Source organism: Microcebus murinus, chromosome 9 (genome assembly GCF_040939455.1).
Source record: "Microcebus murinus isolate Inina chromosome 9, M.murinus_Inina_mat1.0, whole genome shotgun sequence".
NCBI lineage: Eukaryota > Metazoa > Chordata > Mammalia > Primates > Cheirogaleidae > Microcebus > Microcebus murinus.
Window position 1 is genome coordinate 16039717 of NC_134112.1, and position 16020 is coordinate 16055736.

The 16020-nt window shown below is 35.2% G+C and overlaps 1 protein-coding gene across 3 annotated transcripts in view; it reads right to left on the reverse strand.

Moving 5' to 3' along the window:
* Positions 1-16020, reverse strand: part of NME8 (NME/NM23 family member 8) — a 73301-nt gene that overhangs the window by 12931 nt on the left and 44350 nt on the right. For all 3 annotated transcript variants that reach the window (XM_012777588.3, XM_076006305.1, XM_076006304.1), the window contains 2 exons: positions 1020-1164; positions 231-338 (listed from right to left, as the gene is read on the reverse strand). In XM_012777588.3, the coding sequence (XP_012633042.2) occupies positions 231-338; positions 1020-1164 (253 nt within the window). The remainder of the gene's footprint in view (positions 1-230; positions 339-1019; positions 1165-16020) is intronic.

Here is a 16020-nt window from a genome sequence, read left to right on the forward strand (position 1 = left end):
AATTCAAGTTCAAAAGTTTTATTTTACAACATAACATAACAAGCATCACGCTATACAAGTTGTTCGAAAGTTATCAAACAGCTACTAATTCCACATTTAGGCACTATGCAAAAGGAAGTAATCACAGAGTGGCTTAGGGCAGGCTATTTCCTTTCAGGGAGGTAATAGTCATTAGGAAGGAGGGATGTGATCCCATGAAAAAAGTTAGGTGACCATGATATGAATCCTACCTCTCTGGATGATTTTCAATGGCTTTTTCGACAGTTATTGGTCCCAATAACTCTTTCCAGTGTTCCACACCATTGTCTCCCAATAAAACAATGGCTAGAGATGGACCACTATTAGAAAAGGATAAACAAAAAAAGAATAGGTAATAAAAGTGTGGCTCAGTGCTAATTACATATAGGTAATGCAAATGTAGGCCATTAAATAGATTAAAATATGTAAAAAATAATCCTTTAAACAGGGTTCTAAAATTGATTTTCATTGGTACATTTTCAGGAGCATATTTATAAAAGAATGGAAGCAGAGAAAGAAAGGGAAGAGAATTCCTTTGTTCTTATAGGTGGTTCCTTCATTGTTCCTATGTTCCTACTGGTTTATATACCCTTGTTTGATGTCTGCCTCAACTGCCATTTTTCAGTTATTCTAGAAGCCTGGCAGATTTCTAGCATCTCATTCCTCTCCCAGAACTGTGATCTGTAGGATTACCAAAGCCCTTGAGAGTTAGTCATTTCTCTACTTGGACTTGATGATGTTGCACACCCTGGATTTCTGGTGTTCTACTCAACTGGGCTACAGTGACTTCCCCTGGAAGCTACTCACTGCTCCAGTAACCTTCAAGAAACACTAGAAGAGACAGACTGTTGAACAAAGAATCAGGATGGGAGCAGGACTGTCAAGAAGTAGACTCAGAACATGTTTACAGAATTGGGAGATTTGGCAACTTGAACAGAAAGCAGACTTAAGAGAAGGTTTAAGTGATTCAAAATATAAATCAGACTAAACCTGAACTCTACCTGGTCATGTATTCTATAAGTCTCTCAAAATAGTTTTCATTTTCATATTCCTTGCACAGTATGTGTGCTTCCTGTTCTGATAATATTATTTGTCTTTGATCCAGTATTTTGAAGCCTTCTTCTTCAATAACATGCAAAACTTCCTCTAAGTAAAAACAGTCACATAATAAGTTTTAAATGGATAGGTTACTGGTTATATATACAATACATGATATATATCATGACAACATATGAAACACTTTATTCTCATATGAAATTTAAAAGTTTGCAAAAATAGCTTCTTAGATTTCAATTTAAACTGAACAATGCATTTTAACATATCAAATTATAATGCTATTTCCAATTGCTCATCACATAGGAATCATCTGCTCTCACTCACGTGCACGCAAAGGTATCTCAGGAAACATTTTCTCTGGCTATCTGCACGCATGTGTGTGTATATGTGTGTACGGAGAGTAACCTAAATAACCAACAAACACAATGATGGAAGTCTTTATGAATAATTTTTATATTCAATAACCCTTACTTTGTTTGTCCCACTTGGGGAGAAACAAGTTGACTGGATACCCCAAAGTAATTATCAATCTCCTTCTCTCTTGCTTGCTTCCCACTATGGAAGCCTTGAAAAACCAATACTCACTTCTTCATGTTTCCTTATGGGACCTATGGCAATGTGACCCAGATATAGTCAAGCATATATGAAAGAAATACGCTGGGAATTCTTCTGAGAAAGGCACCCAGGGGAGAACCTCTCAGCTCCACACTACCTTTGGATTCCTGCTTTGTAACGCTTGGGGGACATGAAGCTTGAAGCTGGGGCAGCCATCTTGCAACAAGGAGTGAAAAGCACAAATGCTGACTCAGAGCCTGGGCAGCCTTATGCTCCGGATCAAGCCAAAAAATGCATCCCAACTGATACAGTACCTCTCCAGGAAATAAACTAAGCAAACAATTGAAAAGAAAGAGTGAAACTAACAAGATATCATGCATGTTAATATCATTTAAGCAATAATTTGCTTCAGAACCACCTCACAGACAAGAAAATGAAAAAAAAAAAACCCACAATATTCATATAGTTCTTGAAACTTAAAAACATAGAATCATATTAATTCTTACAGGACACTGATGTTTTGTCTTTAATTACTAAATTTAAAAAAAAGATTTCTCATATGAGGGTAGCTGATGACAACAGTTTAAAAAGTAACAAGTAGTTTTCAAGAAATGGCCATATAATGGGTTCTTATAATAACTCATGATAAAAGCCAAGGAAAAATATTCAGGAAAGGTAAATCTGCATGAAGCTAAAGAAAGTAGACTTAACGGCACAGCGGTCGATTGATCACTCTTGAGAGTACTTGAGATGCCTCCCCTAGTTTGCACTCTCTCTGTTAGGTGATCACAAAAGAATTAAAAATCAGGTATATAGGGAGTCCTCAGTAGCCAACTGATAGATTAAAAAGGCACTGGGGTAATTTGAAAGATGATATTGAGTTTTTTGACCTCACCATTAGAGGATTAAGTTCCACTTTAAATTCCATGCTGGATATCCTAACAAATATATTATTTTGTTTCATAATGGTCTTGAGGATGCTCAAACATTATGTCAAGCATTCCACTGACATTATCGGATACTATGTTCAGTGACAGGTATGGAAAAACAGAGAATTCATGGTTCCAGATACAGGCATCAGCAGTTGTATAGAAGTTTTATGGAATAACATGGTCTATAAATATGTTTCAAAGCCCGAAACAACTTGATATCTTACTTCTTGTCAATCACAGACAAATTTCTAAGCAAGATGGTTAGTAGTTAAATCAATGCATAAAAATCAGCACATTCTTATGTGTCTACACAATCTTGAAAAAAAATAGAGCAAATATAAAGCGAAATAGTTCTTCAAGGATCTAAATGAAACAAACCACCACCACCACTAACAAAAAACCAATTATATACAAAGGAACAAAAACCAGGCCAACAGCAGAGTTTTTCTCTGCAACACAAAAGGCCGAAAATCAGTGAGCCAAAGTCCATAGGTTTGGGGGTGGAGAATTTATAAAATACACACACACACACACACACACACACACACACACATACACATACACACACACATATCTGGCCAAGTAAGTTTTCTTTCATAGATAAAGGTAATAGAAAGACATTTTCAGATATGCTAGAGCTCAGAAAAGGAAACCAGTAGGTACATATCTTTTTTAAAAAACATGTTTAAATATATGCTCCAGATAAATGAGAGATAAAATATAACTAAGCGGTTAAAGAGTGGGAAATTAATAGACCTTTCGAGGACTGTGGGAAGTTCAAAATCCAGTTTAGATAAGAAAAATTCAAAATACATCAGCTATAAACCTGATTACAAAAATATGAATTGCAAAATATTATCAAAAGATAATACATGTATTATAAAAAGTAACTTAACCACCATCTCTGTGTACTAAAGCCTCAAACAACAGTAATAAAAACTTGAGAGCACAGAAATTGGATCAGGTTGAGAATGAAGAGAAGAAATAAAACTCTGCTAAACTCAAAACTTGATGATTTACTCTTGATTTTTTAAAATAATTAAATATCTGAATTATATACATAGAGCACTGAATATTAAGAATTATGAGTCAAAGTTTAAAGTAGGAATGTCTTCATTACCAAATAATAAGGAATTATAATAAATTGATGAAAATTCAAATTCAGAAGTTAGAAAAGAAACCAAAATAGAAACCATATAGATGTATCAAAATGAATACAAATCCATTATTACAAATTAAAACAAAAATTAAGTAATTATCAAAGAAAAACAAATTGCTCTTTGAAAAAGATTCTAAATGAGTTTCTAATAAATCTAATCAAGGAAAAACTGAAAATACTCAAATAAACCACATTATTATTGAGTAAAGGGTGTAACTATCTATCATGATATTAAAACAAATTTTGGTGTAATGCTATATAAACCTGATGTTAGTACATTTGAAAGTCAAAAAAATGGATGAATTTCAAGGAATGTACAAATTGCCAAAAACTGTCCCAAGAAATTTTAAAAACTGAAACATAAATAACAATGGAAGAAATTTTAAAAGTTGTGTAAAAGCCTGCCTGTCCCCCAAATTGAGGATCAGCTTGAGTGCTTTATGAATATATTTCTATATTTCTATATATTTCTATATTTCTATAGTTATCTATAATTTTTCAGATGTGTAAAACTGTCTCAGTGTGCTTAACACAAAGGAAAAATAGAACAATCCTACTATAACACCTGGGAAAGACTAAAGAACATTATTACTAACATAAGTATATCCCAATCAACATAGCATGCTGTATACCATGAGCTATTAAAGTTTATTCTAGGAAACCAAGAAAGGTTGAACATTAGGAAATCTGTTACAATTGGATCAAGAGGTCAATAGATCAAAGGAGAAATAGTATCTCATGTCTATCTCAGTAAATATAAAAAGAAAAGCATTGGATTATACATTCAAAATCTTTTTGTATCACTTTCTACTAAACTAGGAATAGATGATAAAAAAGATAAAAAATATGTCCCTGAAATCAAAAGCCAATATCATAATTAAAAACACTGGAGACATTCATAGCAGTCAGGGAAACATCAGGCAAGAGGTTACCATAACAGCTGTTAATTAATTTTTATGGAGATACCAAACAATCCATAGAGATAAGAAAATGGAATAAAATGGAGAAAATGATGTTCGCACATTAGTTCATTAGTTGTTTGGAAATTTCAAGAGTCTATTTTAAACAGGCAAAATATTTAGAATTAATGTAATTCAGTACAGCATTCAGTAAGAAAAAATACACAGAAGTCACTTTCTTATGTAGGAAATAAAAATAGGTAGAAATGATGTAATTCACCATTAACAATAGCAACAACAAGAAACTTGGAATAACCCTAAAAAGCACTGTCTGGGCACTATAACAGCAACAACAACCTACAAACAGCGGACATTTACTGAATGCATACTTTGGAGCAAAGCACTTTATATCTATTACTATATTTAATTTAAAAATATGATGATAACTATATAAAGAAAACTATATCTTAGTAACAGATTAATAAAAAATATAATAGGTGAGCTGAGTAAAGGTGTATTGTACTCCTTGAAAATAAATGAGAATATAATGAAGATTTTAATTTTTTCTAAGCTAAATAATCCGACTTTGCTATGGAATTTCTTTTAGTGATCCAGAACAACAAAGTATCCATAAAAGCCAGAAATTTATTGAAAAAGAAGAGTGATGAGTTATCACTCACTACCAAATGGCTATTTACAAAATAAATAAAATATTTCAAATATTATTTCTTTAATTACAGATTGTTCTGATTTCATCATCTGTAATCTCTCGTTTGGAATTTCTATTCTAACTGCTGCTGCAAGCACTCAGCTGAAACTGCTCAAGGTGATCCTCTGCCTGGCTAACACAAACTCAGTGTTTTAGCCCCAGGTTAAACAGTGCTTCCTCTAAGAAGCTTTATGTAACTTTCCCTTCACTTGGCCACACTTATACTTCTAGTTGAATGTGATCTGCATGTCCCACCTGTGTGCTCACCCACTGCCACGACCATGTCTTATTATAGCACCTTCCACACTCTACTATGAGGGCCTCTGTGGTTAGCTGTGTTCTGCACCAGACACTGTTGTGTTAGTCAGGATAAAGATATTAATACAAATCAACCCAAAAATCCTAGTTGCTTAACACAGCAGAGATACACTTATTGCCTATGCTCCGTGTCCCTAATAAAGCTGCAAGGGTGGCTCTGCTCCTCACGGTCACTCATCAGGCTTACGAAGGCTCTACAATTTATGCTCAAGTCAACTGGAATGCGAGCCCACCTTGGTCATCATTGCAGGGGAAGAGAAATAGAATATTTATTGTAACAGGCTTTTTATAGCTTTAGCCCAGAAGGGACACACACCACTTCCACTTACAGTTGACTAGACAAAACTAATCACATGGCACCATTCAGATGCAAAGGACTCAAGGAAGAGTGCAGTGTGCCCTGTGCCCAGATTGCAGGGCATGGGGGTGTGGTTTGTTGGGGGGGATACTAGCAGAGTCTACTATGGCACTAATTTCAGCACATGCAGTAACTCTTCTAATTATAATATAAGTCTTCCAGTATTATATTTCCAATACTTAGGAGTGTATTATTGGCTAAATGGTAAATGCTCAATAAATCTTTTTATAAGTGAATGGTCAAAGACTTTATAAGCACAAAAGAATTAAAACTTTAAATGGGTAAAATATATGGCATGTAACTTATATTTCAAAAAAAATGTTATAACAATCATTAGAACTTCAGCCCAGGTGAGAGAGTGAGATCCTATCTCTTAAAAAAAATTAATTAAAAATCAAAAGAACACATGTAGAAAAGTCCTAAAAGTAGACTGATGTGTTTGAATAAAATTTAATGTCAAATATAAAACTAAGATGAACTATTAAACATACTAAAAATGACAGGATCAGTACCCTTAAAATATAAGATACATTGTTTAAACTCAATCCTGAATAATAGGACGATATCAGCAAGCTCTGAGTTAAAAAATAATTTTAAATTGCATGGAAACATATCCAACTTCATTTTTAATCTATATATATATTTAAATAATGATATTTCATTTGCCAATTAAATTGTTAATGATTATGAAGATAATTACCTAATAGTAACAAGATAGGGAATAAATTAGTATTGCACTTTCAGAAAGCAATGTGACAGTATATACAAAGGTCTTTATATGGTCAAATTCTTTCACATAAAAATTTCTCTTCTAAAAATATTAATTGATTAGAGATAGAGTAAAAGACTTGGGCAGATCAGCATCCTAAGGGGAACCCTCCCACCAAAGGGAGGCTGTGCGCCCAGCCCAGGCAGCATTTCTCTGCAGGGAACCTCCCCGCCGGCATCACAATCTGGGGAGGCCTGGTGGCGTGTGATCTGGCCTGCTGGCAGAGGCCCAGGAGTAGCTGCGGAGTTGGGGAGGGTGGAAAGAAGCGAGGCCCACTCCAGACTGCGGGTCTCAGACAGCCCCACCCCTACACCCAGACTTTCTGGCTGAGCGGGACCATTCCAGCCCCTCCCTGACAGCTTTTCCTGGAAGCAGAGAACAGAACTTTGACACCTGCTAAGGGCATTAGTGGTGCCTGAGGGCAGGCTTACCCAACCCAGCTCTGCCCAGAATAAGAGTTGATAACAGGACACAAAAACAACAGCGTAGCCTGTTCCTCCAAGCAAGAGCCACCTACTGACAGGGACGGCATCCTGCACGGCCTATTCACGGCACCCACTGGCTCAATATACAGGGAATGGTCCAATCTCACCCACAGACACCACCTAACGCCTCAGAAACTAAGCAAGGTGTGTGAATACCCAAACAATAACCTAAAGGAAAGAAACAACAACTGATTGACATGGGAAGAAATCAGCGAAAGAACTCAGGAAATATGAAGAACCAAACAGAAAACACACCCCCAAAGAGGAGCACCACACCCCTAGAAACGGACACCAACCAAAATCAGGCAACCAATATGACAGAAGAGGAATTTCCTATGTGGATCATAAGAACACTCACCGACCTGCAACAACAACTCAATAACCAACACAAAGAAACCACAAAAAGCCTCCAGGACCTAAAAAGTTCACTAAAGAAATAAACACAATGAAGAAAAGTTTAACCGAACTCCTGGAAATGAAGAATCAATTCAGGGAACTACAAAATACAGTGGAAAGTCTCAAGAACAGGGTAGATCAAACAGAAGAAAGAATCTCAGAGATCGAAGATAACACCCTCCAACTAAATAAAACCATCACAGAGATAGAGCAGAGAAACAAGAGAAAAGAGCAAAGCCTACAAGAGCTGTGGGATTATGTGAAGAAACCTAATATGAGGGTCATAGGGTTACCAGAAGGGGAAGAGGACAACACCCAAGGGTTGGACAAGCTATTTGAAGACATAATAGAGGAAAATTTCCCAGGCCTTGCTCAAAATCTCGATATACAAGTTCAAGAAGCTCAGAGGACCCCTGGGAGATTCAATGCAAACAGGAAGACGTCACGACATGCCAAAACTGACCAAAGTTTGGTCAGTTTTGGCATGGAAGACGTCACGACATATCAGACTGACCAAAATATCAACTAAAGAAGCCCTTCTAAGAGCTGTAAGACGAAAGAAGCAAGTGACATACAAGGGAAAGCCAATTCGAATAACACCAGACTTCTATAATGAGACTTTACAAGCAAGGAGAGACTGGGGCCCCATTCTCACTCTTGTGAAACAAAACAATGCCCACCCTAGAATCTTATTCCCTGCAAAACTAAGCTTCATATATGAAGGAGAAATAAAGACATTCTCAGACAAGCAAAGTCTCAGAGAATTCACCAAGACAAGACTAGCCCTACAAGAAGTACTCAAAACAATGTTACGCACAGAACACCATAATAAAAACTCACGAATATAAAAACAACCAAAACCCAAAGATTAAAGGCCAGATAATACAATGGCTCAAGAGAGAAATCAAAGCAACAACATGCAACCCAACAGAATGAACAGTAATCTACCTTACCTATCAGTTCTCTCAATAAATGTGAATGGCTTAAACTCTCCACTCAAGAGACATAGGCTGGCTGAATGGATAAGAAAATACAGGCCAAGTATATGCTGTCTTCAGGAAACACATCTAACCTGCAAGGATGCATATAGACTAAAAGTAAAAGGGTGGATATCAGTATTCCAGGCAAGTGGAAGCCAAAAGAAGGCTGGTGTGGCAGTTCTAATTTCAGATGATTTAGTTTTTAAACTAACAAAAGTAGTGAAAGACAAAGAGGGTCATTATATAATGGTGAAGGGCACACTTCAACAAGAAGAGATAACAATTTTAAATATATATGCACCCAATTTAGGTGCACCCAGTTTCATAAAGCAAACCTTACTGGATCTAAGCAAATGGATTAATAGCAACTCCATAATCACCGGAGATTTCAATACCCCACTGACGGCACAAGACAGATCCTCCAAACAGAAAATTAATAAAGAAATAATGGACTTAAACAAAACCTTGGAACAACTGGGTCTGACTGACATCTACAGGACATTCTACCCAAAATCCACTGAATATACGTTCTTCTCATCAGCTCACGGGACATTCTCTATGATTGACCATATCCTAGGACACAAAGTAGATCTCAAGAAATTTAAAAAAATAGAAATCATACCATATATCTTCTCAGATCACAGTGGAATGAAAGTAGAAATCAACCCTAGCAGAAACTCACATTTCTACACAAAAACGTGGAAATTAAACAACCTCCTACTAAATGATTACTTCATAAATGAAGAAATCAAGATGGAAATAAAAAAATTCTATACTCCTACACTGCTGGTGGGACTGCAAATTAGTTCAACCTCTGTGGAAAGCAATATGGAGATACCTTAAAGCGATACAAGTGAATCTACCATTTGATCCAGCAATCCCATTGCTGGGCATTTACCCAAAAGATCCAATGACAGTCTACAAAAAAGACACCTGCACTTGAATGTTTATAGCAGCACAATTCATAATTGCAAGGCTGTGGAAACAGCCCAAGTGCCCATCAATCCAAGAATGGATTAATAAAATGTGCTATATGTATACCATGGAGTACTATTCAGCTCTAAGAAATAATGATGATATAGCACATCTTATATTTTCCTGGTTAGAGCTGGAACCCATACTATTAAGTGAAGTTTCTCAAGAATGGAAAAACAAGCACCACATATACACACCAGCAAATTGGTATTAACTGAACAGCACCGAAGTGGTCACATAGGTACTACAGTAATAGGGTATTGGGCAGGGGGAAGGGGGGCGGGTATATACATACATAATGAGTGAGATGTGCACCATCTGGGGGATGGTCATGCTGGAGACTCAGACTTGTGGGGAGAGGGGGGAAATGGGAATTTATTGAAACCTTAAAATCTGTACCCCCATAATATGCCGAAATAAAAAAAAAGAAAAAAAAAAAAGACTTTCACAGATACAATCATTATTGCATTAATTCTAAAAGTAAAAAATTTGAAGACAACTGAATTGGCTAACAATAGGAAATGGCTATAGAAGAACTTAAAACAGAATTTTATAATATCTGAATATCAATATCTTGTTTTTAAAGAATATTTAGCATGAATAAAATGCTCTAAGTATAATGTTAAATTGAAAAAGATGGTATGCTAGACTCTGAGTGCATGTCCACATATCTGTAAAGCCTAGAAGAAAAATTTACCAAAATGTTAGTGAAAACTGTGGTTTCTCTTAGACTTATCTGTTTACAAATATTATTCAATAATGATTTTTAACTGTTTTTGATAAAAAGTCATTTAAATGATTTTTCAAAAGGAGTCTATAAAGACTTTAATAACAGAAAATATATTTTTATTAACTAAAGCAGGAAGCAAAATTACATAATCAATGTTGTCTAAATGATTCCAGTGTATTATAATCATATATAATAAATCAATTGCTTAAAAATACATAAAAATGTATTTTACTAGTGTTATTTCTGGGAGGTGGATACAAATGCATATAATGAGAATTTATTACTTTTTGAACCAGAAGAAAAACCCAATCTTTATTATTTTAAAAAAGAAGAAACTGTAGGAATTCCAGCTAAGGCAGAGTAAGCACACTCTTATTAATTAGAGCTAAAAACTGCAGACAGAATACATGCAGCAACTATCAGAGGACCCTAACAATTAAATGATAGCAGTGGATTCAGTAGGAAAATAAAACCTTGAAAATCCAATACTGCGGTGAGTTTTCTGGGATTTTTTTTCTCCCATCTCCCCTAATTTATACTAAATAGGAACAGCTCTCTCTTCTCACCAAAGACTAGCAGGAGGGGGTGTGGGTGGAGATTTGGAAGGTGGGAATATCTCCATTCTCAAGAGGTTTCTTTGTTTGCTTTTTCTTTTTCCATCTTCTGGCCCTGCCCTAAGGCAGGCCCCACCCAGGAAATTGTACTCTAATTGAGGAAAAGGCCCTGAAGCCACCTAAAACTCTTGAGAAGAAAACCCTTTCTTTAGACCAAATAGGAAAAGGGGCCTTTGTGGCCAGAAGAGTGTGGGGAAACTCTTCTCCCACTTCACCCTGGAGGCAGGCGACAGCACAGCGAGGCTAAAACACCAGATTTACAGCCAGAAGTCCAAGAAAAGGGGTCCAGAAGATAGATCCAGAGAGAAGAGGGGCTAGAGTGTGTTGCTTGAAATCTGTTTTTGAGGTAATGGGCCCACTTCTGAGCTGTGCATGTGTTGCGCTGATATGAGGAAATATAATAAAAGCTTGAGAACTGACCTATGGTGTAGACCACTACCCAGGTGGGTCCGATCTCTAAGTTGTGCACAAATGAGGCCATCCAAAATAGCATTGCAAAAGCTTTGAAAACAGAACTGACATTGGAAACAGCCCATAGAAGGTGGAGTAGGACCTGTGGTCTGGACCTAACCTAGCTAATTTACTGCTAAGACAAACAAACAAACAAGAAATCAACGTACTCCAGAAGATTTTAATAAGACTCAGAGTCCCATAACATATGACCAGGGACCAGGATACAATCCAAATTAATACAACCTATAAAGAACTAAGCAAATCTTAACAACTTTAAAGTGAAAATATAATCAACAGACAGCAGCCCCCAGATGACTTACATGTTGGAATTCTCAGATAAATAATTTAAAGCAGCAACTATTACAACTATGTTCTGTGAAGTGAATCATTTCTCTCTTGAAATGACTGGAAATATGAAAGTCCTCAGCAGAGAAGTAGAAGCTATAAAATTGAACAAAATGATACGCATAAAACTGATAGATATAACTGAACTAAAAAAAATTCACTAGGTGGGCCAAATGCCAAAAAGGAGATCATAGAAGGGACATTAAATCTTAACTTGAAGATAAAATAGCAATTACCCAATCAGAACTACATAGGGAAAAAAGATTTAGAAGTGAGCAAAGCCTCAGGAGCTCATGGAATAATATAAAAAGACATAACTTTTTGTATCTTTTGAATCCCAGATAGGTGGAGAAAGAGTTGGCATAGAAAAAATGTTGAAACAAATAATGGTGGGAAATTCCCCAAATTTGGTGAAAGACATTAATTTACAGGTTCAAGAAGTTCAGAGAACCTCAGACTCAAAGATACGATCAATGCAAAGCATGTTCAGACACACTGTCTGTAATACAATTGCTAAAAACCAAAATAAAGAAAATATCTTGAGGCTAGAAGGCAGCGGCACATTTTTAAAGTGCTGAAAGAAAGTAACTGTCAACCCACAATTCTATGTAAGTAAAAACATGCTTCAGGGTAAAAATATTCTTAAATGAAAGAAAACTCTTGCTAGCAGACTTGCTCTAAAAGAAGGGCTAAAGTTCTGCAGGTGATAGGGAAATTCTCTCAGAAAGAAACGTGGAACTTCAGGATGAAAGGGTGACAGCAAATATCTCAGTAAATATAATAAAAAATTTTCTCCTCTTAAGTTCTATAAATATTATTCACTGCTAAAATAAAAAAAATACAATATAGTCTAGTAGAGTATTCAATATATGTAGGTGGCACAATATATACACATGACAACTACAACAGATGGGGAAGGGGACAAGAATGTATATGGTCTTAAGGTTACTAAATTTCACTTGAAGTAGTAAATATTAATTCTAAGTAGTTTTAAAGTTAGGTAGGTATATTGTGATCCAGAGAGCAACCTCTAAAAAAAAAAATACCAAATATATATAGTTAAAAAGCCAATAGATAAATTAAAATGGGACACTCAGTATTTAAATTCCAAAAGAAGGCAAGGGAGCAGTTAAAAGACAGAGATAGTCAGGATGGATTTTTTTTTTTTTAATGACTATATTCTGTGCTCATTGACTAGGAAAAAAAGACTTGAAGAAATAATGAAAATAATTCTGACAAGCCAGATGCAAAATGGAGAGATGGGGCTGCAACAGTCCCAGGGGAGGTAAAAGTTGTGAAAAAGAATCACGTTTTTCATCTTTTTTTCTTCTGTTATAAATGAGAGGTGTAAGCATCCAATTTCAAAATTAACCAGAAAACTAAGCTTTGAGCTGAGGATATATGCCTTAGATAACAGAGTTGCTTGTGGGTGATGCTCTCATCTAAGGCCTCTGGGTAAAAGAAAAAGAAAGAAAGAAAGAACCAGGAGGGCTGCCTTAGGCAGTAGCCAACAGAAGCCAGCCAGGAACTAGATCCAAATGCTCCTGACATCTCTACCCAACATGAATGAGGCAACAATCATCCACTGACTCACAATGAAGATATGTAGTTCCAATTTTCGTATATCATCTGTAGACTTAATACTTGTCACTTCCAGTTAATGGGATATTCTTTTCTAGGGATTTTGTAGTAAGTGTGCTAGGAAATGGATTAGCCAGAACATATTTGTTGCATATTTATATATGCCTTGCAGTTGTATAAAGGGGTGTGGTGGAAATATGCCCAGTCACATGAAATTAATTAATTGCAGTACTCAAGAATTTATATACATATACACACACAGAGATATGTAACACAATAATAATAGATAACATGTATTAGGCATTTACTTCATTTCCAGAACTTTAAGTGTACTTTCAGATTTAAATCTCATGACAACGCAGTGAAGCAGGTTCTGTTCTTATCTCGGATTTCACAATAAAAACGAAGGGAGTATTGATACATGCTACAACATAGGTGAAAACATTGTGCCGAATCAAGTAAGCCAGACACAAAAGGACAAGTATTGTATGATTCCACTTATAAGAAATATCTAGTACAGGAAAATTCATACAGACAGAAAGTAGATTAGAGGTTACCAGGGGCTGGAGGGAGGGAAATTGGAAATTATTGCTTAATGAGTACAGAGTTTCTGTTTCCAGTGGTAAAGATTTTGGAATAGGTAGTGGTGATGGTTGCACAGCATTGTGAATATAATTATCGCCACTGAATTGCATACTTTAAAATGACTAAAATGGAAACTTTTATTTTACAGTATGTATTTTACCACAATTTTTAAAAATAGTAAAGGAAAAAGTAGAAGGATAAAATGAGACATACCATGCAAACACTAATCAAAAGAAAGTTGGAGTAGCTATACGAATATTAGACTGAGTGTATTTCAGAACAAGAAAAATTCCCAGATCAAAAGAGAGATGCTACGTACTGATAAAAAGGTCAATTCACCAAAAAGATGTTACATTCCTAAATGTGCATGTACCTAACAGCAGAACTTTATATTACATGAAGGAAAAGCTAAGAGAACTGACAGGGAAAATAGACAAATCCACAGTAATACTTGGAGACTTCGACACTCCTCCCTCATTAATTGATAGAAGAAAAAGAAAATCACTAAGGCTATAGAAACTGAACATCATTAACCTACTGGATCTATTCAACATTTATAGCACACTCCACCCAAAAAGATCAAAATACACATTCTTTTTCAAGTACACATGGAACATTCATCAGTACAGACCATATATGAGTCATAAAATGAAACTACAGAAATTTAAGTAAATAGAAATTATATAAACCATTATCTATTACCATTATGGGATTAAACTAAATATCAAAAATGATATCTGGAAAACTCCAAATACTTAGAAATTTTTTTAAAAGCCATATTTCTCAATAATCCAAGGGTTAAAGATAAATTGTAAAGGAAAATTATAAAATATTTTGAACTGAATGAAAATAAATACAACCTATCAAAATTTGTGCAAGTAAAACAATACTAAGAGAAAAATTTATAGCATTAAATTCTTACATTAGAAAAAAAGTTCCCAGATCAATCATCTAAGCTTCACCTTAAAAAACTGGGGTGAAGGGAAAGAGCAAACTAAACCCAAAGAAAGGAGAAGGAAGGAAATAATAAAGATATAACAGAAATAAATAAAATTAAAACTAACAAATAGAGAAAATCAATAAAGACAAAAGATGATTCTTTGAAAAGCCAATAAAATTAATAAATATCTGTCTATATTGACCAAGAGAAAAGATATAAAATACAAATTATCCATACCAACAACCATGGATCCAACAGATATTAATAAGGGGATATTATTATTATGAAAAATGCTATGCCATAAACTTGACAATTTAACTAAAATAAACTAATTTTTTAAAAGAAACAATTTAACTGAAATAGACTAGTTTCTTAAAAGAAACAAATGACTGAAACCCATTCAAGAACAAATAGGTAACTGAATTGTCCTACATGTATTATGAAATTGGTTTCATAGTTAAAAACCATACAATAGACTTCTGGTTCATCTATAACATAAAATTATCTTGGGAATTATTATTCCAGGATTCACAACAAGAAAAGATGTTGAACAAACTGAAAATTAATGACTTTTCTTAGATCCATCAGAGAATTGAAGTCACCCAGCAAACTGCCACTCCAAAACCTAGAGTGACAGATGAATACAGAAATAACAGCCAAGATTAGCTAGTTTCCTGGGAGCCAAAGCCACGGGTGACAGTAACTGGTGGTAATAGTTAATAGTAACTGTTAATTTAATAATTTGAAATATTTTCTGGAGTCTGAGTGTGAACTAGCTTGAGAGTTGGAAAAAACAAAACAAAACCAGGGCTCAATATTAAGAAGTTACCCACATGGTCATGGGTTCCACCTCCAGGGGACCCACTAGGTTCTCACAGTGAATATTAGAAAACAATTCCCTCATTTTCCTTCAGAGGGAATGGGAAAGTAAACACTTTAAAAGTAGCCCAGGGGAAAGGTAACCATTTTAAAATACATCCAGAGAATTCTCCATAACAAATTTCTACAGGAAACTACTTTACCAGAAACTTATCTGATATGGGGAAAGGGCAATTAGACAACTCTATCACAGCCCAGGGACTGAGGCATACTAAACCCTTGGATTTAATAAGAAGATTATAGTGTTTCTCCTTCCCAACACCTTATCAGTATGTTAACAGTCC